At 42.9% G+C, this 27,010-nt stretch overlaps 1 protein-coding gene across 10 annotated transcripts in view; it reads right to left on the bottom strand.

Annotated features, from left to right (window-relative positions):
- Positions 1-27,010, bottom strand: part of ABCC5 (ATP binding cassette subfamily C member 5) — a 69,493-nt gene that overhangs the window by 24,961 nt on the left and 17,522 nt on the right. For 6 of the 10 annotated variants that reach the window (XM_054039484.1, XM_054039485.1, XM_054039483.1 and 3 more), the window contains 9 exons: positions 14,844-15,004; positions 14,434-14,589; positions 13,489-13,636; positions 8,686-8,919; positions 8,414-8,587; positions 6,617-6,764; positions 5,930-6,078; positions 5,062-5,169; positions 1,062-1,412 (listed from right to left, as the gene is read on the bottom strand). In XM_054039484.1, coding sequence (XP_053895459.1) covers positions 1,062-1,412; positions 5,062-5,169; positions 5,930-6,078; positions 6,617-6,764; positions 8,414-8,587; positions 8,686-8,919; positions 13,489-13,636; positions 14,434-14,589; positions 14,844-15,004 — 1,629 coding nt within the window. Of the gene's footprint in view, positions 1-1,061; positions 1,413-5,061; positions 5,170-5,929; positions 6,079-6,616; positions 6,765-8,413; positions 8,588-8,685; positions 8,920-9,375; positions 13,376-13,488; positions 13,637-14,433; positions 14,590-14,843; positions 15,005-27,010 lie in introns of those variants that run through there. The other 4 variants (XM_054039489.1, XM_054039491.1, XM_054039493.1 and 1 more) reach the window with 4 other exon arrangements.

Here is a 27,010-nt window from a genome sequence, read left to right as displayed (position 1 = left end):
CACCACATTAAATGCCCAATTAATTTATCTGAATTATTCTGACTACAGAAGAACCAAAAAAATAAAGTGAGCATCAGTTAAAAAAAAAAGTTGTCAGCTGCTGGTACTGGATAAGAACACTGCTGGACTCTTGTACGTAAGTTTTTCCTGCGCTTACAATAATGTTGCTTTATACTATCAAACACCAATTTAGTCTTCTTTCAAGGTTCCTGAAAACTCCTAAGATTATGTGGTCACATTGTTTAAGTCATAGGGTTTAAAATACCCCACCATCTGACTACACAAAAGATTTTCTGAGTTTTTCTACAAGTAACACGGTAGTCAGATGTACAAAAACATTTTTATTAAATATGCTCTGGATTAAACTTTATGTTTTTGTTCAATGTTTATCGTACTTTTATCCATCTTGAAGCGGAAACTACAGGTGCTTGTAACATCTGTAAGTCCCTCTGTATCCTTCTACTGAAATACAACAGAGGACTAAACATTCTTCAGCGAAACACCTCTGCTATGAAAAAAGAAGAACAGGAGTACTTGTGGCACCTTAGAGACTAACAAATGTTCTTCTTTTTGCGGATACAGACTAACACGGCTGTTACTCTGAAACCTCTGCTATGCTAAACCAGAGCACTCAATCATTTCAAATGCACCCGCACAAAGTCCTCAGTTGACGTGAATATCTGCAAAGTTACAAACAGCTGTAGAAATAAGTCCCTTGCTGCCATGTTAAGATCTCTGCATACTTAATGGCTTGCTCATGACCGATACCATGCTGAAAACAAACCACCTTCACTGAGCCCATGGCAGGGGTGATAGAGCCCAGAGTTCTGCAACGAATGGTACCAGTTTGCAATGATCCAGGTTGCTAAAAGTGGCACAGCTGCTTGGCTCAAGATGGGGCATTACATACTGGTATTTACAGTCGTCATGGGCTGCACGTGCCTGTTAGAGAGAGATGGCAGCAGCGATCGGCTCCATTTAATACGAATTAAGGCTGCCCTTTCCACAGGAATGCCAGGCCAGGAGGTCTCTTGGGATAGGCTATAGTTTTTCCTTCTCACCTTTTCAATCTCCAGGTCGATATTGTAGAGAGTCCTCTGAAGCCGAAAGTTAACTAGATGGATGTTTTTGTTCTCTTCCCCAGGGCTAGGATGGTCATCACTGTCCACTAGAAGATGGCCCTTCTGCTCAGCCAGCACCGCTTGCGGTCCCTCATGCTGTAGCTTCATTTTCTCCTTCTTGCCCTTGGTGACCTTCTTGTCTCTTTTCATTTTAGGGGTCAGCTTTGGTGAGCTCTGGACACTGGCGTGGGAGTTCTCCCACGCCAAGGTAGCATTTTTCACTTCTATCGCGATGTGAGGACTGGATGGTTTTTTCTTTACCATATGAACCTCTTCCATTAGAAACAAACTCTGATAGGAGTTGTGAGAGAGGTGTAAAGATGAGACACCTGGTCAAGACTGGGGGACAAGCCTATGGCACACTCACGCAGCAAAACACATCAGGCTATACAGTGGGAGGAAGCTGAAGAGCAAAAGGTAGCTCATTAGTGTAAATTAACTCCAGGCCGGCTAAGGGGCCTGGCATTCCTGAATGCGGTGGAAGATACAGTAAGACTGTCACAGAATTATTAGATTTTGGACATCGATACGTATGCTTGGGGGTGCAGTGGGAGGGGAAGTTAGCGCTTTTAAAGATGTTTGCAGTTGTTTGCCTTATATTTCCAAATAGGAGGCATAATAGCAGAGGGCATGAAAATGAAGGAGAGGTGCTCACATACCTAGCACACCAACTCCTTACAGACTTTTCCCATAACTAGAAGGGATGGGGTGGCTTGTTGCACCCACGTGCAGAAGAGGTATAATTTCTGCTGGAAAAAGTCATCTGAGACAAAGTTAGCCCATCTGTGAAATCCTGGGAATGGGCAGCAGTAACAATTAACACATTAAGTCCACTGTATAGTTTTCCACCACATCCATCACTACTTAAGACCACAGTTATAGATTCTGTAGAGATTTTCCCACAGTTCAGTTACCAAACCCACATGATAAAACAGCTTTCCATTAGACAACCTGCATTTTGAACTGAACAGGCTCTTTTCAATTACGAACATTTTAAACTACCAACATGAATCACTCTAGTACTCGTGAGTCACCCCTCTGAATCATGCACCTGCAAGAAAGCCTCAGACATATTAGAGAGCCACGCAGTCAGCTACATTTCTATTTGTAGTATTACCGGCCACCACAGCCAGCCCATTACCCTCTGCACAGGTGACAGTAGGAGCCTCAAAGAACTTGAGTGATGTGACCTCATTCCTTCCCCTCATCACAAAGACACTGCCTTCAGTGTTTTTGAATTTAAGCAAGTCTGATTTTAGGGCGATTCAAATTGAGGATCAAATGAAGAAGGTGCCTCATGAGCCTTTGGATTTCCCAAGTATTCCACTGTAGATTGCACTGTCTGATTGTACTTAGGTTTCTTTCATGCCATTTATTACATGAAGTCCATCTAACTGACATTACCTGTATGCAGACTTTGGGATACACGGTCACGTTTGGAAACGTCAGCAAGTTGTTAAAAGCCTAGAACTATACAACTATCTAAGAGATCAAACAGATCACTGGCTTGTCCAGGGAGTTTACACTGGGAGAGAGCACACACAAGCGTGTCTGCTCCAGGGATTGAGGAGTGTTTCTGTGATCTGAACTGTAAGTTTGCTGCCTTAGATTTAGTTTAGACAGACTGCAATGTTACATTTTATCCCCAAAATTCTTCGTGCCACACGAATATACATCTATCTAAGCAACCACCACCTTGGGTTAGGCATTTTCTTGCTGGCAGTTAGTGTTAAAGCAAGAGTTGAGAGCCTGAGGCTTTGTCACTGACAACTACAGTAACTCTTCACTTAAAGTTGTCCTGGTTAACATTGTTTCGTTGTTAAGTTGCTGATCAATTAGGGAAACATGCTCGTTTAAAGTTGTGTAATGCTCCCTTCTAACGTCGTTTGGCAGCTGCCTGCTTTGTCTACTGCTTGCAGGAAAAGCAGCTTGTTGCAGCTAGCTGGTGGAGGCTTGGAACCAGGATGGACCAGCAGCACCCCCCCCCCCCCCATCAGCTCCCTGCTCCCCTAAGTTCCCTTTGAGCAGCTGCCTGCAGTTCAGCTGTGTCCCTCCCCCCACTGCCATGTGCTGCTCCTGCCCTCTGCCTTGGAGCTGCTCCCCGAGACTCCTGCTTGCTGTGCCAGGCGAGAGGGAAGGAAGAGGGGGGCTAATGTCAGGGTGTCCTCCTCCTCCCTCCCCCCTGCTCCTGCACCCCACTTACCCCATCTTCCATAGAGCGGGGCGGGGGGGGGGACGACACCAGGACTCAAGACAGAGGGAGCTTGTAGCAGCTGCAGTCTCAGCAAGCTGATCTAATTAACAATGCAGTGTACTTAAAGGGGAAATGCCCATATCTCCCTCCATTCCTGCTGCCTTGCAGAGTGAGAGAGTTAACCCTTGAGGGCTCAGCCAATTGCTAGTTCATCATTTAGCAGTAAGGGAAATATCCCACCCTCTGACTCCTCCACCTTAACCAAGCTTCACAATCATCATCATCACTGAGTACCAGCATTAAATTGTTTGTTTAAAACTTAGAGAGAGAGAGAATGTAAATATAAACAATATAGTCTTTTGTCTGGTGAAAAAAATTTCCCTGGAACATAACCCCCTCATTTACATTAATTCTTATGGGGAAATTGGATTTGCTTAACATTGTTTCACTTAAAGTCGCATTTTTCAGGAACATAATTACAATGTTAAGTGAGGAGTTACTGTACATGTACTTTATGTGAGGAAAGTGAAAGTCACTGCTCTCTCCTATTCTGTTCCCCCTCCACACACATTTCTAGCATCCATGACATGCTCTGCAGCTGCAAACCTCTACTAACACAGGTTTAGAACAACCACCTAAGAAAATTAGACATGTATTGGTGGTGCCGCATGGCTGAAAAAACAGTGCAATTTTGGGCTACATATATCATGGGATGGGAGGGCGATAGGGCCACCAATAACTGTCAGAGGTTAGGATGAAACATTCCTTTATTCTCCATTATGGGCTTTCTCGCACTTTTCTCTGAAGCACTTGCTATACTGGCTATTGTTGGTAACAGGATAGCTGATCGGACAGACCATTAGCCTGATTCAGACTGGAGATTAGAGAAGGTCTATTATATACCCATAGGTTAGGAATTCTCTCATTTCTCTGCCATCTAAATTTATGTTAATGTTCAGATGGATCAAAATCAGCATTCCAGATCAGGACACCTGAACTTCAGGTATCTAGGGCCAGATATTCTAGCTTGGGTCCAATCTCTGGTCTTCAAGGAGCAGAGAAAGAAGTGATCCAAGGACTTTAAATCATTTAAAAACCAAGAAAGTAAAATCCAAAAATGATCATAGTGACAAAGACTCATATGCTCACCAAGACTTACACCTTGGACGCAGATTACTCTTCAGATGCTCTAATGGAATAGAATTCCAATACCACAAACCTTTTTTGGTTACAAATAAAAACGTATCCCCAGTTCTTGGAAGATCAGTCTGCACAAGTACAAATGTAACACATGCTGGGTTTCACTGAGGAAATATACCATTGAGTTCTAGATACAGTGCATTCTCCTCTATGAGGCTGCTCTGAAAAGACCGTATAGGAATTGCTGTACTAGATAAGACATGTGGTCTGTCTAGTCCAGTGTCCTGTCTCCAACGGTGTCTAGCACCAGTGCTTCACAGGAAGGTGCAAGAAATCCTGCAGCCATCAGATGTGAGACAGCCTGCTCCCCTGGAAGATGTCATCTTAACCCTTAGCAGTTTGAGCTTGGCTTACGCCCCGAGTATGAGGTTTGCTATCCTTTCTGCAGGGAATAAGAACTGAACATATAACCAGAGAACAACTTCCAGCTTGCTCCAAAATAGCCTTGGCATTAAAATGGTTCCTTAGCATAGTCAAGTGCATTCATGTATTGTAAGAGACGCTCCACACTTAAGGATAAAATTATATGGCCGAAAGACCACTCACCTTATATCGGTCAACAGACACTGATGCCTCAGATAGAGACTTCACGGAGAAAGGTGTTACTTTCAGAGCAAAAGTCATTGAATTGAAGACTGTGACCACTGTGAAAGCCTAAACACGGGACAGACAAACAAAACAAAAAGCTGTTGGCGGCAGTACCCATTAACAATTCCAAACCACCAAGGATTAAGTTCCATAAGCAGCGGCAATTCCAGACCATTCCACTTGAGAAGGAAAGGTCTGCAATTCAAGAAGAGCCATTGAAATACAACATACTCCAACCCGATACAGGAAAAGGCAGGGTCCTCCCCATAACAGAGATTTAGACTAGACTAACAGAGAGATATAGTTCCATTGGAAATGGCATAAACAGAAGACCTAGAGGGTGCTGCAGGTTATGGCTTTAGCCTTTCACTTCTCGAGACCTGGGTTCAAATTCTACCTTAGGTCACAAGGGAAGATAAATTGGTCCAACTGCACAACTTCAGCAAAAACCTCTAGTGTCCCAGTCTCCTTTTTGCAGAAGCCTGTTTCCACCCAGAGAACGCAGGTGCAAATCATGCCCACAAACAAGGATACTGGGTCTTCTTCCCAGATGAAAATTTGACCCTGAGCCCCTGCTCTTAGGAGGCCAGGATTTAATAGCATTGGCCAACCTGTGCAGGGGAAGGTTGCATAACACCTGCCTCTACTTTGTGCCATCAAATACCCACTTGTGTGAGCCAAGCCACAAAATAAAGAAGACTCACACAGTTCTGGAGTATTTTGAACTGCACCCACTTAGGATTACAACAGTTTAACCAAGGAAAGCTATTTCAGGAGTGATATTATAAAGTAACATTCCCAACTCTGTGATGAGCCAGTCAATTACCTGAGCTGCTGTGAGATCATAGCCAAGGATCATATGGACAGAGAACGTCACCACACTGGCAATAACCACAACAATTGGAGCCACTCCCACAGTGATGCTCTGGAAGTAGCCTGCACGCTCTAAGATTTTACGTTCTTCCTCTCGGATTTCTAGAAATACAAAAGCCACCACCACATCTGAGGTGCAATTCAGACAGATACAAACGCAGCAGGCACAACTAATGCACTGGGAACACTATGAGTAAGAGAGGACTACCCTCTTCTGCTTCAGCATTTCTCATGTTCTAGAAAGAGCTACCTTTACAGAGGGTAGAACCATAAGTGTATGTATAACGCAGTGAGGCTGGCATTCTGATCACTCTTATTACATTTAAAAACTGACCAATTTGTACTAGGTCAGTCAAGATTAGTACTCATAGTAGAAGCCAGCCCAATGTTAATAAAGCTCATTACGCCCAAAAGTTAGAGGGAAGCCATAAACAGCACTGTGCTAAAGGGTGAGACTTTGGAACAGAGATTGCCATGCCAGCCATTGTAAATAAGAATAGCAGGATGTCCAAGGGATGGATGATCTAGCATACCACACATGCAGGAGCATCTACCGAATTGAGCTAGGAGGATCCAACAGGATGTGGCTGGGTGGTGTGTTTTCTAAAGGGAGATGCATTTACAGAGTGTCTGCACTCACTTTGAACATTCTGAGAGAATGCTTTGACCCAGGCATACATTTTAATGTATTTAATATAGTTAAGAACTTCATTCATCTTCTGCACACGCTCATCGGTCGCCGCCACACATTTTCTTCTGAAATAAGCTGTGAGCCGTGATACAAACATCTGAAACAAGAAGAGGCACCATACATCGTAGCAGCAACTGAGAAATGCATCCAATTCCACTAACTGTAGAAGAAAGCAAGTAGACCGATAAAGGGACGTCAACGACAGGACAACCTGATACCCTCCCTGGCCAAAGTGATGAGCTGGAAATGCCCCTTCAGAGCATCACACTCCATTCAGCAAGCATAAATGCACTGAACACTGGGCTCTCTATAGTTTTATTCTCAACTGGGTTAGTTTTATTCAGATTTCCAAAAGCCTCTTAGTGCTTTTACTAATATATAACAGAACTAGATTTCTTTAAAATCCCTCAAGTAAAAATACAGACTAAGCTCAACTAAAACTAACCCTCACGCCAGAAGAATACAAGGTACCCAACATATCCACATCCCATATCCCTCAACTCATTCCCCTAAGGCCCAAGAAAGAGATGGGCCTTGAATATGCAAGAACAATTTCTTTAGTGCACCAAATCTTACAGCAAAACTACTGTGTAAGGGTGGTAAAACAATATATTAGCACCTTTACTAATCAGGTCTAAGACAAGATGGTATCCATGTCCTCATAGACATTTCTCATTCTGTCAACAGTGACATTTATCCCTTCTTTCCTAAAACCCAGAAGAAAACACAGCTCACTAAACAGTTTTCAACTGTTTGCCCCATCTTAAGCATCCTTACTCCTTTTTTAATCCTGCTCGGCTACAGAAAGCAGTAGGGAGGAGAGAGGCTAATAGTGAAAATAGTTGGTCCAGGCTATTAAATCCCACCCCTTCTGTCACAATCCAATTTTTTGCCTATTGCACTCATCACTCTCGCCTTATGGTTGAGTAGATAAATCAGACCATCGGAGACCTCGCAGGATTCTACTCTTCACTCATAGTAGCGTTTTCAAAAAAATACATTTTGATTATAATGGGAAAATTACAGCAGTCTTGCAGTGTGGTCTACAGGCAAGCAGATTTTGGATCAGACTAGTTTCCTGGTGGCTCTTTCCACAAACAGTCCCACTTGGCCAGTAACACTTCTTTCTCCAGGTGCAGCACAGTTTGTCCTAATTATGTCGGCTCTATTGTCACAGAGGAATGGAACTGCCTTTGTGGTTCATGGATGGAGAGACTGTCTCTGATGTAACTGGGTCTTGATCTGCTCATGTATTTAAAGATCAGAACCATAGGCTTGAAGTTTAATCGGAAGTGATCTGGAAGCCAACAGAGGATGTGGAGCACAGGAGTGGTGTGTTCTTGGCTTCCCAGCCTGCTGCTGAGGTAAGCCACCATGTTCTGAACAAGCCGGAGGCCCTGCATTTTTCACCTTCAATACCAAATCCAGTGAATTACAATAATCCAGCCCGGAAGTGTATCACTCCACAATTTAGTTGCCCATTTTCCATCTCACCAAAATTTATTTCCACCAGTCACTTCTATTGTTATTTCTAATTCCCTTTATCATCCAAGTTTCTTGCCTCTTAACTTTTACTTTTCAATGTCTTTTAGATTACATGCAAGACCCTAAAGGGACTTAACCCAGTATCTGTCAACATCTTCTGTTCAATGCACAGACACTTGTATTCTTGGAGTGAAGTGTGAAGCACATTTGAAGAATACTTCAAGCCTATTTTGAACAAGAGTTTGAATGCCGCTTACTCACCATCGCTGGGTAGAAGAGGATAAAGACAGCAGATCCCAAGAAGCCGGTTGGTCCTAGAATAATTACATTATAAACCATGCCTAGGATGGCAACAATTGGGCCCCCAGCCAACAAACTGCCAACTGCTGCAGCCTCAAACATTCTCTGCCCATCAGTGGAACATACGTTTATGAGCTGAAAAATACGAACAACGTAAGTGTTATCCTCAGAAAGAGGTAATCAACAAGTATCCTTTTTTATATGGTAATTTCCAACAGGGTACTGTAGCTCACCTCCCCCAGAGACTTGTCCTTGATATTCTTCAGCTTGAGAATTTTCTTGAACGCCATTGTCAGGATAGCTCCCCGCAGTCTGACCCCAGTGCGGTAATTTAAAGCCCAGGTTAGAGCCAGGGACCAAGAGCGCACGATTTCCGTCATTAGGATGCCAAAAACTAACAACAAGCTGTACTGCAGGTTGGACTCACTTTGCTGCGTGTATTCCAAAAGGTGTTTCACAACGAACGCCTACAGGAAGAAATGCAAACTCGCATGAACACCCCAATGTACCAGAGGCACCATGCAACAACTTATGTTAAGTTAGAAATGAGTGGGCTACTTTGGTTTTCAATGAGCGATTTGTATTACATGGAATCTTCTTTCTAGAAATAAAAATTGTCAAAACTCACAGTACTATTACACAAAGCCCTGCTGAGAGCAAAGCAGAGAGTCAAATTTAGCAGGTATGGGGGATTTAAATTTGGAACCTCATTCCTTGCAACAAAAACTTCTTATTCTTTATGTCTTCTAACTTAACATAAATCTGTCAGTTAGTTGAATACAATGCTTTATCATACAGAAAAAGTTTTTAAAAATAGTCTGTATTTATACATTTGAACACATTAAGAGACATTCCTTTATGTGACATTAAGACCTTTTTTGTTTGCGTCAAACGTGCTTATTTGATAAAAAGGAACAATGTACCTACAGTTGTACTGGGGAAGAGTGAGAAGGACATTTGCAAAACATTCCTGAAAATAAACATCAGCAGTTTAATAGTAAAGAAAAGAACATGCAGAAAACACAGGTAAGTGATACCAGACTATTAAAAAAAATGCTTTGCCTCACCACCCACCTCCCCCCTCCAAAAAGAAAAATATTTTACCTCAGGAATCATATTTCAAACATCACCTGCCGAAAGACAGGACAGCCCCAAGAACCACCGATTCCCACCTCCAGTTGTGTGTTAGTCAACGGCATAGTAGAATATCATATAAATCACATTAATCAGCAATATTAAATACTATCAACTGCGAAATAACAGTCTTTTATTTAAAAACAATAAAGTGCCATGTTAAAATGGGTAACATCTCACAAACACTGTACAACAGGAAGAGCATCGCATAAACATACAATCTGAACATACAAGAGAATTATAAAAGGCTAGTATCTAACAAACAGTCTAGCCTCTGACACAAACTAAGTTAAAACTACACACACAAAATTAAAGATACAAAAACAGAACCCGATATATGTTCACAAAGTCCGAGAGGGAGTGAAACTTGCAGTGCTAGTCAGGCAGGCTCCTGAGGGTGCATGGATTCTGAAATTTGGTTTAGGAGGTAGGCTACAGTAAGGCCTCACAGCTAACAAATGGAGATTCCCTAAAGAAGGCTTTTCAACAAAGATGCTTAAAGACGTTGGCGTTTATATGGTTAGACGTTGGTACTTTAATACAGAGCTGAGAATTACCTTTGCCCACAACACAACAAAATGCCAAAAATGTGAGATCAAAGAAATGATTTGGAAAGCCTTTCACAGTCTGTTGAAGTCCTCTTGGCTAAAACAGGTTTTGCAAATAAGAGTTCTGCATAGCGTGAGCAGGGAAGAAAAACAAAAAGGCACTACTTCAGCAAAGGTAACAGCAGCTACAGCCCAGCACCGAACAACAGATAAAAATGGAGGCTGAATGCATTTGTCCTGAAGTGGCTGATTCTGTATCCCAGAACCAAGGAAACATGCTGTATATAGTTTTGCTTATTCACTTTCGAAGTGCGAATTAAAGCCAGATGTCCATCAGGTTCTGGAATGGCCCACCGAGAAATTTACACACTAGTCCCTGATCAAATGTGAGGAGCTCACATTCACAGAACTACTGTATTCCAGCTTTTTCCTCACTTACATTTAGCTTTACATCAACTGTTTTGGCCACAACTGCATACAGTTGGTTTGCAGTTACTAATGAGAAGATTGGCTTCTTTTCCTGTTTTCAATCCAACATACACAACTGAGTCACTGAATAGTGGGAGTCAAAAGCCCCCCTTTTCCTCACGAGCTGTAACTCAGCATGATCGCAGCACAGCACGCATTTTCTCACACCCCACAGCACTGCTGAAAGTCTCCAAGGGAAGGTGTGTAAAGATAGCAGATGTTTCCTGGGGTCTCTTTCCTCCCAAAACCTTTTAAGTGCAATTTTTCAGCACTGTTCTATAGAATCAGCATCTCCCGTGATGAGATAAAAGACAATGCTTACATTATACCAAACCAAAAAAAAAAAAAAAAACAAAAATTTCAAAAGAAAAAGAGAGGAAACAGCAGATTAAAGAATTTGAAAGAGGAAAAAGAAGTCACAATATTTAGCATTTACATTTCAAAACATTCCATCTGAAGAAGTTTAATGAAAACAAAATCCAGCAAAGTTCTTTACAAAACTGGAGTTAAAGCTTTAAAATTTTAATTTAAACTAAATGGGGACAGGGACTCCTGCGACTGTTACCATAGTAATTGGTATTAGCTGCTCGGCTGTCTTAAGCATTCCCATTGAATAAACATTACCTTACCTTTACTCTTGGCGTTGGATTCTGACCAGCTTGACTGTCTCATTCTGATCGCAGAATACAGCCATCCTGAAAATTCTAAAGAACAGCTTCTGTCATTGGTTCCACTACAGAGAAAGATTCCCCACCCACATCCAGTATCTGACAGCACAAAGCAAGCTGTGACTGGAGCGGAACTAGAAGAGTGGGAAACTTACCTCAAACGGCTCACCACTCCCCCCTCCAATAACTGTCTGAACGGTCAAGCTGTACTCCACTAAGATAGCAAGTTTCCCCATCTCCCAAACAGGAAGGCTAGTTCTGAGCAAACATACAAGTTGTTCAGGCCTGGAGTTAAACTGATTTTGTTTAGTAAATTAGAAATATTCTTTGCCCTCCCCTCCATCTGAACATAAAAGGTTTAGCAGCTGGTTAAATGGCAGCAACTGTATCAACTGGAGATGAGATGAGAAGTATCTCACCTGCACTAGTGCATTCTGATGGTTATTAGAAGGTATTCTGACACAGGAAAATAAGCTGTCTCTGAACAGGCTACAAGGTTAGAAATGGTGCCAGATGTGCAGGACTCCTCAAGGATATCAAAAAGCCCAGATATGAAATCCAATAAGCACCCCTCTCAGTTATAACCATCACAATGCTTATTAGTGAGACCACCACTACGCCATTTCCACTAGCATTCCAATGTCATGGAAGTTCAATTCAGAATTTTAAAGTTTGGGAAAAATGTTTAACTCCATTTTGGTAATTTTCACCAATACATGTGGACAAGCTAAGTGCTTTTCCAGATCTCCCTTCTCATTTCAATGTGACTGAAAAGGTGTATCAGTACAAGAAAGCACCGATACTTCAGAGGAGACAGCATAGGTGTATTACTATGGGGAGGGGGGTAAAGACTCATCTTTCATTCCAAGTGATGGACCCCAAAAGGGCACTTTCCTCATTCAGAGAGCAGTCCAATTTTGTCTAGATATAGGCAAATGTTCGAATGATAACTTTAAAGCATCCAAATTGAGCATGAATTGGAACCTAAAAACCCAAACTATTGAAGTTTCTTCCCATTCAGCAGTTTGGCTCTGACAAATAGATACAATTATTCTAAAGAAATTAGGGACAACCCTGCTGTAAGTTCTCTGCTAAAGATAAGAGCAGCTACTGGGCCCTGTAGTGAAACAATGACAGAAGCTCTTCTTGGGGGAACCTGGTTCTGTTAAAACCTTTATACGTCAACATTTTGGTAATTAACAGTGCACCCAACAGGTTGTCCAAGTGTTTCATAATTACCACAAGCTATTATCATTAATTAATTATTATTGTGAAACAATACCAAGAAAATAATTGTTATTCTTATTACAAGAAACAAGGCAAACTTTTAAAAAGTTCAAAAAGCAAGAAAAACATTTTTAGAAGACTTTTTAACCTAACACACCCCTGTTGTACTTACCCAAGTAATGAATCTCCATCTTAACAGCACACTGAAACATGTACTACAAGCAGTAATACTGCTCCTACTCCTCAAGGGAAATTTGTAGAGAATAAATTTAGTCAAGATCGCAACTGTAAATCTGCACAACATGTGCAACAAACAGGTGACAAGAAAATGGTGTGAATGTCAAGTCCCATACGTTGACTCTTCATTACTAACTAGTTCAAGCAGCAACAGTTCCTAGTGGCAATTCCATAGTCTAATGCTTCTAAACGTAACCCACCTGATCAATCCTTGTAGCATCGATAACTAAGTTTGCAGACTTCTCCTTAGCCCCATTTCCTTTGGTTTTTGAATAGTGATCTAACACCACCACTCAGTTTCATTTCTTACAGACTGCACTATTAATGCCAATGCTCTACAAAGTGTTATCTTGACAGTTTGAATTTTACTTCCAAAATGATTACCTATCTAAAAGCAAAAAACTTTAGGCAAGAATTTAGTGCAATATGATCACACCAGTTAAGGAGAAACTTTAAGCTACACTCAAAACCAGAGAGACAAGCCAAGTGTGTTTTTCTTTCAGGACACCTAAACCCACTACCTCTCCAGAAACCTGGCCCCGCCATTCAGCAAATGATTCACCAGCTGTATGAAAGCTATCTTGGATTGCTGCTTCGTTCTGGAAACATCATCTTCTCTCAGCAAACTGTAAGGACCAATATTTCTAACTAATCATACTATGTCAGTGACCCTGTAATGAAACCTTAACATGTTAGGGCTGGCCATGGGATGGAGCCATCTGTGGTTGTTAAAAAAAGGATGGATATTACTTACTGGTCCACTGAAGCCGGCAAGCTGCGTGATCATCAGACACACTATGGAAATTATGAGTCTGGTGCGACAGAAGATCCATACAACCCTCCGGAGAGAAGCATCCTCGGGTCCTGTTTCTTTCAGTTCTTCCTGCCATAGTCTCTCTAACCTAAAAGGAGCACAAACCATGCATTACGAATCTTTCTACAGGACAACAGATGCTGTATCTCAAAGGTTATTCTCTGGTAAACTTCTCAGACACACGACTGTGAGCAATTCAAGCTTCAGAACATGGATAGCATCTTCTACCCAGCCAGGGGAAACAGTTCTATCCTGAATCTCTGTGCAAAGAGGCTTCTACACTGAGCAGAGCTGAAAAAGTTAGAATGCTTTTTACTTTACTCAGAGTCCTATTAGGAACATGAATCTCCCCACCTCCTCCCCTGTTCTGATCTACCCTGCAGTAAAACCCTGGGGCCAAATCTTATAGCTCTTGCCCTGAGCAAATATCCCACTGACCACAACAGTTTAGCCTGACTGCAGGATTTGGCCTGTAATCAGACCATATACAGTTACTATCATTGTTATCTGGTCATGAATTCAGCACTGCGTGTTCAGAAAGTGGGCTGAGAGCCACCGCCCTTGTTTAAAAACAAACCAAAACTAGTTCTGAGAAGGAGCAATGGTGGAAAAGCAGTTATGAAACATCCACGGGGATAAAACCTGCTCGGTTACAGCAGTGTGACCCCACTGAAGTCAGTGAGGTTGAAACACCAGTGTATCTCAGAAGGAACTGGCCCAAGGATAAATAAGATTAAGATCCCCTCCTCTGATAGAAAGGATTTAAGAACTGCTTTTTCAATGTTAGCACATGCAAATATCTTCAAAAATACCAGGCTAGAGTATACACCAGGCTGCAAAGGGCTAGAGTACAGGGGGAAATAATATGGACCAGCAGATCCCTACCTTCTACAGTTAACCTCTGAAGACTCATGCTTTGACAAAGGCCACACATCGTCCATAAACAGCTCCCCTTTCTTGTATGCTGTGTGGGCCAGAGGAGTGAGCCATGAAAAGGTCATGCAGGAAAAAAGTCCAGCATTGTCTACTGGGTGCTGGTGTCTAAAAGAAGGAGAAATTACAATGAAATGAAAGAGAAAAAACTGCAGCATCCTTCAAGAAAAACAAAATCCACTCCAATTACAAGTATCATCTGAGAATTCTGCAAGGTCTACACAAAGTAATACTTGCTAAATACATTTTCAAAGATGACATTTCAGCATCAGCCAATGAATTTAAGAGCGGCAATCACACTCAGTCTATTTTCAAGAAGGCGGAGGTTGCCAGATCAGTTCTTTTTTAGCACAAAGTCTTACTTGGAAGTAGTCCGTATGGGTTTTAGCACGTTGAAGCCATGGTGATATTTGCCCTTGTGATGCTGCTCATCCAAGATTCTCAGCTGGGAATGCATGGAAATGTCCAGCGGAAGGCCTTCTGCCCGCGCTGCTGTTTCCAAGGCATCTTGACATTCCACCTGCTTTTACAAACAAGACAATGGAGTCAGAAATTCAAAAGTTCCACGATAGTCTTAAAATCAATCATTTCTGTCTCCAGCAACTTCACACCTGCTATTGCTGTGGCTCACTGTGAGAATGTAGAGCCATCACTGTAACTAAAGATCTCTGGGAACAAATGGATAGCTTGGGGGCAGCAAACCAACATGGGAGGTCCCATATAGTCTAGCTCTGCTTTAGCTCTCTGGATTTCTAGAATGGTGGAGCTCAAATAGTAGCATGGTATCCATGTGTTTTGGGTTACAGAGGATTAAGTACATACACTTGCCAGACTAGATCAGAACAATGGTCCATCCTGCCCTGTGACTGGTCTCTGGCCCAGTACCAAATGTTCAGAGAAAGATGTAGAATACTCATAATGGACAATTATGCAATACCATCCCCAATGGAGAGGATTGTTCCGAAATTCAGGCAGTGGGTTATTGGCTTATGTCCTGAAACACGAAGGCTAACATACCTTAATAACTTGTATCCTACTTAGCGTAACTCAGGAGATCTGTATCCATATTAAGCTCTATGCCTCAAAAATACCCTGCAATAGTTCAACGGGTTAAATATGCATTGTGTGAAAAAGTATTTCCTTTGATATTCACAACCGTTGCCATTTACTTTCTCATAATACAGACCAGGGATAGCCATTGAAAGGCAATTACACTTGTTCATAGAGGAGCTTCCTGAGAGCAGAGACTCCTTTTCTCACTGCTTCATGGTCCCGCCCAAGGAAGCAACTACGCTACCCTCACCTTGGCCCAGAGATATTTTCACAGCTGTCTGAAAGGATGGAGTGGAGTTCCAAAGAAGGGAGGAGAACGTACCACTCTGGACATACAATGTGTCAGAGAGCCTCATGGAACTTCCTTTATTCAGGGGCCAGACACAGCAAGGGTACCAGGCAACTTAGTACCAAAGTGTACACTAGCCCAGTGCTCAGTACTGTCCCCACTAACTTAAATGGGAGCAGGATTAGGCCCGTTTACATGAAAAAAAGTGATACTGAGTATTCTGGTTCTTAGAGACCAGTATGCTTTGTACAGCATCCTGAATTTAAAATCTTTGCCACTTTTCACATGGAAACAACACGCACGTTTCCCCATTAACTGCCTTATCAATGGTGTGATTATTCTACTTCTTGAAAATATCAGCTGTAGCTAGCTAGTAGTCTCCTGAAGCATGATACCCTCTGGGTTAAATGGCCTAAAAGGCAATCAATACCAAGTATTTGATTCCCATTCTCTCTGGTTATATGACTTTGTTAGAAGTATTGATATTTGTCTGGGATTCAGGCGCACAGTCCATCAATATGCAAGCTTTATGGTATTATGAGGCCTCCATATACCCCAATGTGTACAAGAGACAAGGACAATAAATTCAGAGGGGCATAAATTCACCCTTCAGTTATTTAAATAGCACCCCAAAGTAGGTCAGGCACCCTGCAGAAACCCAAAAATACACAGTCCCACTCCCAAAGAGCTTACCATCTAAATCTAAACAAATGTGTGGTGACTCAGACATATGGACACCCTGAAGACTGAATTAAGATTTTATTTAATATAATGTAACTGACTCACTTCTTGTGGGCAACGCCTTCCTACTAAGCCTACCCAAATCAACATTTACCATTCACTTAAAAAGTAACAACCAAGCAAGTAGATCTATTGGATCCACCTTACCGCTGCATCCTGCAGTTATTTTCCCCAAGTTTATCAGCACAGACCTGATAGTTGGGCTCCTCTGTGGCCCACGTGACAGGAAGAGGACACAAACCTAGCCAGTGTAACGCACAGGGCACAAACGCTTTCCTACAGGAGCAAGCATCTCATGGAACACTGAAGAAGATTTGACTTGAAGCAGCAGCTCCTAGAGCCCAGTAGGAACCATCTTGGCACAGATTCCCCAACTGGATCCAGCAGTGCAATCCCTAGCCAATGATGCCCTGCTGCCTCTGTTTGCCAAGACACAGACAGATCTGTCTGAGCACCTCAACACGGATCAAATGGTCTGGACCAGCCCTGGACCAGTGCTTCTCACTGTAGAGTTAGCTGCTGTCTCCAAGGTAAAAGCCAGGGCTGCAGAGAATGCACTGTATGCTGCCCCAATAGCAGGTCTGGCAAGGAGAGGAGAGCTTAGAACGTACTGCCCACATTGCGAGATATACCTGGAAGCTGGCTAGTCTTGCAACCAGCAAATATTACTAAAATTCAACAATCTGAATAAAGCCAAAGAAACTGTATTTGGCAGATAAAAGCTTCTGCTTACGAATGAAACTCACACAGAGAAATGACAAAACACGCCACCTCAAGCGCGGGTAAACACTTTTCGCAAAACAATCACTCCCTATTTGATCTCTCAGTCTTTGTCCCAAAGGAAACCTGCACACCACCTTCAAAAGATGAGTCTGGGAGCTTCAATTCAGAACTTAGCCAGACACTAAAAATCACGGACTCAGAAAAGACACTGTATTTATGACAAGTTTCAGAGTAACAGCCGTGTTAGTCTGTATCCGCAAAAAGAAGAACAGGAGTACTTGTGGCACCTTAGAGACTAACAAATTTATTAGAGCTTATGATTTGTTAGTCTCTAAGGTGCCACAAGTACTCCTGTTCTTCTTTTTACTGTATTTATGGCTCATTACAACAATCTAACTCACTAACCCTCCTTTGTCCTGTGACTGCTGAGGTGGTAACTGCCCACGTCACCTCGAACGGAACGGCCTCTTGCAACATGTGTTAACTTCTTACGTTTAACACTGTTCCAAGTTGTATTTAGCTGTGACACTTTCTCAGACCTGAAGAAGAGCCTCTGTAAGATGAATAGCTTGTCTCTTTCACCAAGAGAAGTTGGTCCAAATTAACTCCACACCGCTTCCCTCTCCCCCCGGGTCTCTCAACTTCTAGACAATCCAAAGATTTTTTTAAGCACACGCTATGTAAACAATTTGGTTACCCTGAGCTGCCACTCAACAGAATTTCTCTCAGCATGCCTAGAAGCGACTGAATGGTACATGAATAGGAAACTGCTTTTGAAAGGAGTCTATATTCTTCTCAATACACAGGGCAATAGGTGTGTGTAAACCCCTGGGCAGCAAGAGGAGACTGCAGCTCATGGTGTTGGCACAGCACACAGAAGCTTGAAGAGTTGCTGTAAATGCCAGATTTGAGTCACCAGAAAGCAGTGCACCACACTGCTGTATAATAATGATGTCTCTGAGAAGACACTGCAGCTCTTTGTGTCGTATTAAAAAAAGCCAATAAAGGCATGCAATTTTAAGCCAAGTCCACACTAAAATGTTAAGATGACCCAGCTACTCTGCTCAGAGGATGTGAAAAATTCACACCCCTGAGAGATGTAGTTAAGCCGACCTTGTCCCTGGTGTAGACAGCACTAGGTCGACAGAAGAATTCTTCCATTGGCCTATTCACCACCTCTCAGGGAACTGAATGAACTACAGCAATGGGAACCCCTCCCGTGGCTGTACTCAGTGGCTACATTGAAGCGCTATAGTGTTGCAGCTGTGCCACTCTAGCAGTTGAAGTTTAGATAAAACCTTAGGTCTGATCCATACTGGCAAGTTTCTGCGCAGTAAAGCAGCTTCCTACGCTGTAACTCCCGAGGTGTACACACAGCCAAGCCACTTTGCATGCAGAAACTTGGATTACAGCGCTGTGATTGGCCTCCGGGAGGTGTCCCACAATGCCTGTTCTCGCCTCTCTGGTCATCGGTTTGAACTCTACTGCTCTGTCCTCCGGTGACCAACCATGAGCCCCACCCCTTAAATTCCTTGGGAATTTTGAAAGTCCCCTTCCTGTTTGCTCGGTGACACTTGCAGTGGCCTCAGTGCATCTTTCCAAGTGACCATGCCTGCTCCACGCACCAGGCGATCCCCCGCTTGGAGCAATGCCAAGCTGCTAGACCTCATCAGCATTGGGGAGAGGAGGCTGTCCAGTCCCAGCTGTGCTCCAGCCATAGGAATTATGATACTTACGGACAGGGGGTGTGAGTGAGTGCTGGACCCAGACTAGAAGGAGACTTGTCTGTAAAAGGAAGTTTACTGGGTGAGGTTTTTATCTGTATTCCGTTTTCTTAGACGTAGACTTGCGTGTTTTATTTTATTTTGCTTGGAAATTCACTTTGTTCTGTCTGCTATTACTTGGAACCACTTAAATCCTACTTTCTGTACTTAATAAAATCACTTTTTAATTATTAATTAACCCAGGAGTATGTATTAATACCTGGGTGGGCAAACAGCTGTGCATCTCTCTCTATCAGTGTTATAGAGGGCAAACAATTTACAAGTTTACACTTTTTCTCCGACGGGGGGAGGGGGAGGGGGAGGGGGAGGAGGAGGAGAAGAGGCGGGGCGGAGGCCTTGGGGAAGGGGCAGGAATTGGGGCATACCCCCTCCAGGTCCCTGTGTGAGCACCCCCACGACCCCAGCCCACACCCACAGCCCTCTGCCCACCCTGACCCCTGCACCCCCTTCACATACCCCAAGCCCCCTGCCCTGACTCATGCACCCCCACACATACATCCAGCCCCCTGCACCCCCTCACACACATCCAGCCCTGTCCTGACCCCTGCAGAGAGGGCAGGGAGGATCCTGTTTACCCCCTCCCCAGCCCTGCTGCGCTTGCAGTTTACCCCGACCCCTCCCTTGCTCCAGAGACCAACCCTAGCTCCTGCCCTATTGTCCTTTTACCCCCAGCCCCTTTTACAATCATTCCCCAGGGGGGGCCACAAATATGTTTGGTGCCGGGCCCACAAAAGTTAATCCGGCCCTGACTTTCCCACTCTGAACTGGTTAGTGACCGATCGGTAGCAGTCTGGAGTAGCCAGCTTCCACAGTGCAATGGCCATGCACTTCTCCAACAGCAGGGCAGCTCTCATTCGCATGTCCTTGCGCCACAGGGCTGGGGCGAGCTCACCACACAGTCCCATGAATGTGGTTTTCCTCATCCGAAAGTTCTGCAGCCACTGCTCATCATCCCACACGTGCATGACGATGTGATCCCACCACTTTGTGCTTGTTTCCTGAGCCCAAAAGCAGCATTCAACTGGGCTCAGCACCTCCGTGAATGCCACAAGCAATCTCATGTTGTTGCTACTACATAGGGTGAGATCAATGTCGCACTCCTCTTGCCTTTGTAGCTTAAGGAATAACTCCACTGCCACTCATGACCTGTTAGTCAGAGCGAGCAGCATATTGGTTAACAGTGTGGGATCCATTCCTGCAGACCGAAGATACAGAGTGTGCAGTACACAAACCTTTGAAAGATGGCGCCAAATGCGGACGGAAGCACAGGGGTTGCTGGGATGCGAAGCAATGCATCCCAGGGCATTAGGCAGGATCCAGGATGGCCTGCGACACCCTCCGTCTTCCCACAACACTTAGTGACAGAAGAGATGCTCTGTGGGATAGCTGCCCAGAGTGCACCGCTCCGAATGCCACTGCAAGTGCCACAAGTGTGAACACGCTATTGCGCAAGTAGCTGACAGTGTGAACACACAACAGCGGTTTCCCTTCAGCGCTCTCTGAGCGGCGCTGTAACTGCCAGTGCTGTAACCCTGCCAGTGTAAACACAGCCACAGTGAAATGAAGCTTCTACAACACACCTATACTGATTGTACCATCAATGCACAGCAACAGACTTAGCACTGTTTTTAGTTCATATCAAATTCAGTTGTCCTGGGCTTCTGAACTCTTAGTTTAGATGATCATTTGTTCAGCACTGACTTCGTGCTGAACTCCCCTTGTGACACAGGTTTCTTTTCTTTTACTTGGTAAGTAAACTAGCATGTACATCATTAAATACGTGAAATAACAGGCTTCGACTCATATCGACTGGATTCAGTGACATCCACGTTGTGGCCATGCATGCCAATAAATGGGGCAATTCCTGCCACACTTTTTCTAATTCACTATCTTGCTAACGCAGCATCGGGGGTTATAGAATATTAAAATACAAATACATTAAAAGCACATCTAGATTGCAAAGTCAAGCACTCAAAAGTTAGGAAACGGCAGGTTTATAGCTGCCCTTTGCACATCCATCCTGTGACTTGAGTAAGGTGGGGCCTGTGATAATACGTCATCACATAATTAAGGAATGTATCATAATCTATATGCACGAGGGAGACAAATTAAGGTTGTACAGGCACCCTTTCTACTAGCATTCCCCAATTTTCAGATATTGATACTTTGCAGCCAAAAAATATTTAAGAGAACTTTTATGTAATTTCCCAGGGAAGGGGATGTTTTGTTTTTTAATTATATTACATGCAACTGTAATAAGTCATCACCCATCAAAATGAATCACCAAGTTTGGAAACCTGGACCTTCAACACTGCAGCACAGACTGCTACCATGTGAACTATAGGACTAATTACATTAAGTTGGCAGCAGGAGAAGGCTGTTCTCCCAGAAAGGGGGTGAGGGATTCAGAGGGGATGAACCACTGGGTTCAGGTGGTGGATTTGGGAAAACTAGCCTGATCTCTTCACCTCTAGATTTGAGAGAGCTCCTGCCCCATGTGATTCCCCAGGATAGCCCCACTGGCCCATTCCCCGTATGTGCTGGGGAAGCCCCGCCCAGAAATCTTCTCCCCACTGCCAACCTAGTGGATAGAGTCACAGCACCACTCAGGTTTGGGACAGCCCGGCACCAAAGCCCCAACCCTCAGAAGGGGCTGGAACAGGAGCCACTGCTGGAGGGTGTGATGGGGAGGCTTGCTCTCCAAAACCCATCCTGGGCCTTCCCTGCACACCAGGCTTGGATTGGGGTTGCAGTGCTGGGGCAGACGGTTCATAGATGTAGCAGTGGGTCACCAAAAGAAGACAAAAAAGGCAGTTGGTGGGTTGCCTTAGTAAGAAGTTTCAGAACCCCTGATATATAAATTGCTTGAGAAGAAAGTTTGATGTGATTAAATGTATATAAAAACCCAAAAATACACGCTACCCCAAAAGTCAGAAAGAAGTGGGGGGGTGGGGGGAAGAAAGGGATGAGGGGGAAATTGCTTGGCCATAATGGAGAACTAGTCTGTGTATAGAATTCTTCTGGGATCTTTGCAGTTAAAGAGATTGGAATGGGTGAGGTTTTATCTGAATAGTTTACAGGTATAGTCAGTTACTTAAATTCATTTGTCCCCAGTACAGCTCCAGGGTAAGAGGAAGAAGCAGATATTCTGCTGAATGCAATTTCCTTATTTTTTCCAGGACCAAGGGCATATCAAGCAGTGTTTTTAATGAGAACTGATAAGAGTCGCATTCCCCTGAACCAGTTCTCACACAAAAGCACAGACTTCTGTGTGCTCATTCCTGCATCAGGAGTCCACATAAGAGGGGTCAAACAAGGACTAACAGCAGGCCGGTGGCTCAGGCTTAAAGTGCACAGGCAGAGCAGTATATACTGCGAGGAACAGAATGGGATGGTTCATCTGCCAGTACTACATCAGGGTCAGCAGCCCTGTTTGCACTCTAAATGCACTCTGGGTACTAGCAGAACTCTGGGATACTAACAGAAGCTCCTACTGCCCACTTCCTTACTTGGCTATGGCTTAAAAACCAACATTAGTTTGTTTTGCCTGAAGACAGGGAAGTGTTTCAATTAAATTTTTCTAGGATGATTAATGCTGCACTTTTTCCCCTGCCTGGATTTCCTTCTTTGTCCAGACTGTGCAAGCTTTCATCTGCACCAGTCTGTCCTCACACCTCCCTGCCAATTTTCTTCTGAGTATCTATACTGTAGCTATAAAAACAGGATGGTTTCAACAAGCTCATTGCATACTTTGTATTTAATTATATATTTGTAAAAACATCAATGTGCTGTATAGCCCACTTCCAAGTGCCCCAGTGGGATAAAGGAGAGGCACTTTTAAAATAATTCTGTTTCCAATTTCCTCCCTTTTCTTCCCCCTTCCCCCGTGCGATTTAGCCACTCAAGTACATATACTCCCCCATCAACCCACAATTCATTCACAGCAAGGTGCTGCGACACAATGGGTGTGAGTTTAATGTTTGCATGTTTTTGGTAGTTCACAGAAACACATTCATCCAATGCGTATGTATGAAAAGGGAGGAGACAGACTTTCATTCCTTGATTTGTTTTGTCATATAACCTGCAATTCCTCTGACAGGTACAGCTTTGGTTACACAGGTTTTCACTTCACTTCCTTGCTAGTGACATCTAATAGAAGAGTGCATGAAATTTTCAGGGTCCCTCCTAGTTTGAGCTGCTCCATCACAGGAGAAATGAAAAACAGCTCCTCCCTGCATCACCACCCATCTCAATTCAGAGACAAATAGGACTTTTCTACCCAAGCCCCAAGTGAATGACTTTAGAACTGATTAACTTTTGAGAAACGTGCTCTGATTTGCCTTGAAGCTCCCCCGAGACACAGCTATTGAAAATCCAATCACCCTCTATAATCCCACACACTGCCAGTACATGCGATTTGGGGATCACCATCACTACACAAAGCCTCTTCCTACATGTGGGTGCTCATTTTCTGAGCCAGGCTAAGTGGAAGCTTACACTACAAAACCATACACACCCAGTGTTAAACTAAGAACATGTAAATGCAGGTTAAGGTTAACACACCCACTCTATACCTACGTACTGCAGGAGTCTACAAATGATTTTTCACATCATACTAGCTAGGAATCTGGGAGTGAGTTAAAGCTGTAATATGTCTGACCAGTTTTTATCATGAGTGGAGTGTGTTTAGAAATGGCCTTTAAATATTAACTGCTTTCTATGGGGAGTTTAAACCACAAGTATAAATACATACCTAGGCCCTGGCCATTACATACATAATCAGAGACAGGTGGAATTTTTTTTAAATAAATATTTTGACACCGGACTTATCCATAACAAAACTATTCACTATATCACTAATTTATGCTACACGGATACAAAGAAAAAAATACACAGGCCTCACAGATGAGTAATATTTTTAAAGTTCCAGGTCTTTTAAAAAAAAAAAAAAAATGGCCGGGGGAAGAGAGGAAGATGTGGACCAGCTCTTTTCCCCCCCATCAAAGATTACTGGTGGGAAGCATTTTATTTTATGGAACAACCCCCAAAACAGCATTTGAAGCTACATCTCAGCTCTGAAACCGAACATTTATATTTCCATTCTATGTCCCCTCCAATAATTTGCATAAATCAAGTTTTAATATTTAAACTTAACCATTAGGGCATATCATAGTAGGAGAGCAACAACTATAGTTAAGATTGCATAACTGTTTCCATTGTAACCCATTTTCCATCAACCAACTTTCAGTTTCCAGGCTGAAATTTCATGGCGTATCTGGCTGGTTTCACTACCCTTGCAAGTTTGAGCAAAATCAGTTCAGCCACTTTTTGGCACAGAGAGAGTAAGGAAGTTTTTCCTGTTATACAAGAATGCTAGCAACTCTTTTGTACCACTATCATCGAAATCGCTGTGGGTTGAACATTTCAATTTGGTATGGGTAACATCTCCCACTGAGCAGCAGTGCTCCTGCCTTCTTCTGTAGGAAAGTGGTTTGATTTGACCATGTTATTAGCTTCCAGGAGAAAAGGAAGGCACCAGGCTGGACATACAGATTAGATTTTTTGCTAAACTTGAGAGATGCAACTAAGGAAGGTTGTATTGTGTGTGAATGTTTAGCTGCAAACCAGCAAAAACCTTGGCAGTTGTGCAAGGGCTGATGCATTGTATTTGAGTAGTAGTGTGTGATTGTGTAACTAAAGAATGTGGCAATAATAAATATGTGCAAAGAGGAAGAGTTAAGTTTGTACACAGAACAACCTGCATTTTCAAAATGGAGTGCTTCACCATGCAATCTAACAGTCCTATTTGTGATGCCAACAGGCCAGCTCAAATCAAATCCATAGGCCAATTCACTTGCGTGTGAATATCAAATAAATGTTAATGTTCTTGTCTTCACTTGCCTATAATCTGTTTATTATCACATCACATATATCCCGTACTTTATTAAACCTAGATCAAAAGTATAGGTTAGTGTTAAGATAAGAATTTACTTTGTGTAAGCTTCATGAAAACTAATGAAAGATTGTTTGGATTGCTGTAACTAAAAAGATGGTGTAGATCTCTGTAATTGGGTTGCCCATCACTGGGTTTGGGTTTGGAGCTTTGGAATTGTAAATGAAGATGCATGGGGTTTGACAGTGCGAAATCCACACAGACCCAGTGTGCGTTTAGTCAAAGGAAAAGCCCATGCTGTGATGAAAACACTTGCCAAATTGCTTTCCAGTGAAAACAGCTGTAAGAATGGATCCAGGGAATGATCTGGTCTCTCTGAGCTGTCTGGACACTTTCAGAGAGCATTCCAGATGCAAGACAGAGATCCCCAAAAGGTTATTTTGGGTAACTCAGACTCTTAGGGAAAACTAGCAGATCACTACATCTCTGCTATCACTTTGGATTTACAACCTTGGACTCACCTTTTAATGTATTTTACCTGCTTTAACCTCTCACTAACTCATTTTTTCTTCAGAGTAGCAGCCGTGTTAGTCTGTATCCGCAAAAAACAGGAGTGTACCTGTGGCACCTTAGAGACTAACACATTTATTTGAGCATAAACTTTTGTGGGCTACAGCTCACTTCATCAGATGCACAGAATGGACCTTTAAGTTAATTTATTAGAGAAATTGGCTGCCAGCTTTGTTTTTGGTGCAAGATTGAGAGTATCCATTGACCTGCGGTAAGTGGCCGATCCTTTGGGATTGGGAGTAACCTAATTGTTGCCTGATTTAGGAAGTTAATGTGGGTAGTATGGGTTTTAGGCTCCCCGATCTGTTTGATCAGAAGATAAGAAGGTTCTTGTCCTGAATCAGACTCCACAGAATTTACAAAGGCCCCTCAGGGGTATGACAGGAAGCTCACACGGAGACAGATATAGCCTTAAAGACTTTTTATTAAGATAAATGAAGTAGTAATTAAATGGTAAAATAATCAGAGTTACGAAGTTACAATTGCATTACTGCTATTCAAAAGATACATATGGTATTATACGCTACAAAGCTTTGGTTAATATACCCACACTCTTCCTTGATGTCCTGTGTCGCTCACCATCAGGTTCAGCCTCGCCTCTGGCAGTTCAGGTTCCTCCATTCTTGAGTGAGAGATGCAACACTTAGAAGCTGGAGCTAAGAGCTATCGAAGCTAACTTAAGAGTTTAGCTAACTAACAAACTTAAAATTAAAACCTAATAAACAAAACTAAGAACAAAAGCTTAGGGAAACCAAGCTTCACCTAGTCCCCTTGGAACTTAGAAAGTTTAAGAAAAACCAAGTACAGCCTCCTAGTCTACTCTAGCAAGGTGGGTCACCTCTTTTATAGGGCACAGGTGCCTGAAATCCTTCCTCCTATGCCCAAACTTCATTCCTCACCCACAAAAATGTTAGGGTACACTTACTCCATAGGCTAGTATGTTTGTACATATTGATGACATGTACATACATATTAATGACATTAGATCATACACACACTTTATTTTTGTTCTCCTGATTGTTTTGGTTCTTTCCTTGTGGTTTACCTATTAAGTCTGAGGGTACAGACTTGAAAACCCTCTATGCCATTCTACCATTATCTAGGTGAACGGTCTTATACATGTGTGGGTGTTGACTTGCTATCTGGGTGAAAGGTGCCAGACATACGCAAGCCAACTTTGCTATCTGGGTGAAAGGTCCCAGTCATAGATATGCTAACTTCGCCTTGGCTCAACATACAGGATATGGCCTGTAGGTCCCTTGCATTACATCCAAACTTATTTTAATATAAATCTATAAACCAAATACTTAAACTATAAGAAAAAAATATATATATATGCGCATACAAGTAGGTTAATTCTATTGGCTACATAATGTAAGATGATTTTTGGTTTTAATAACCTTTTCATTACGAAGCGTAGTTTGTCTGGGCAGCAAGATGTGCTGGAGAGCCTACAAGAACTGTTTGTGACTCCAT

This window comes from Malaclemys terrapin, chromosome 9 (assembly GCF_027887155.1).
Source record: "Malaclemys terrapin pileata isolate rMalTer1 chromosome 9, rMalTer1.hap1, whole genome shotgun sequence".
NCBI lineage: Eukaryota > Metazoa > Chordata > Testudines > Emydidae > Malaclemys > Malaclemys terrapin.
Note: the sequence above shows the minus strand (reverse complement) of the source record. Positions and strands in the feature narration are given on the sequence as shown.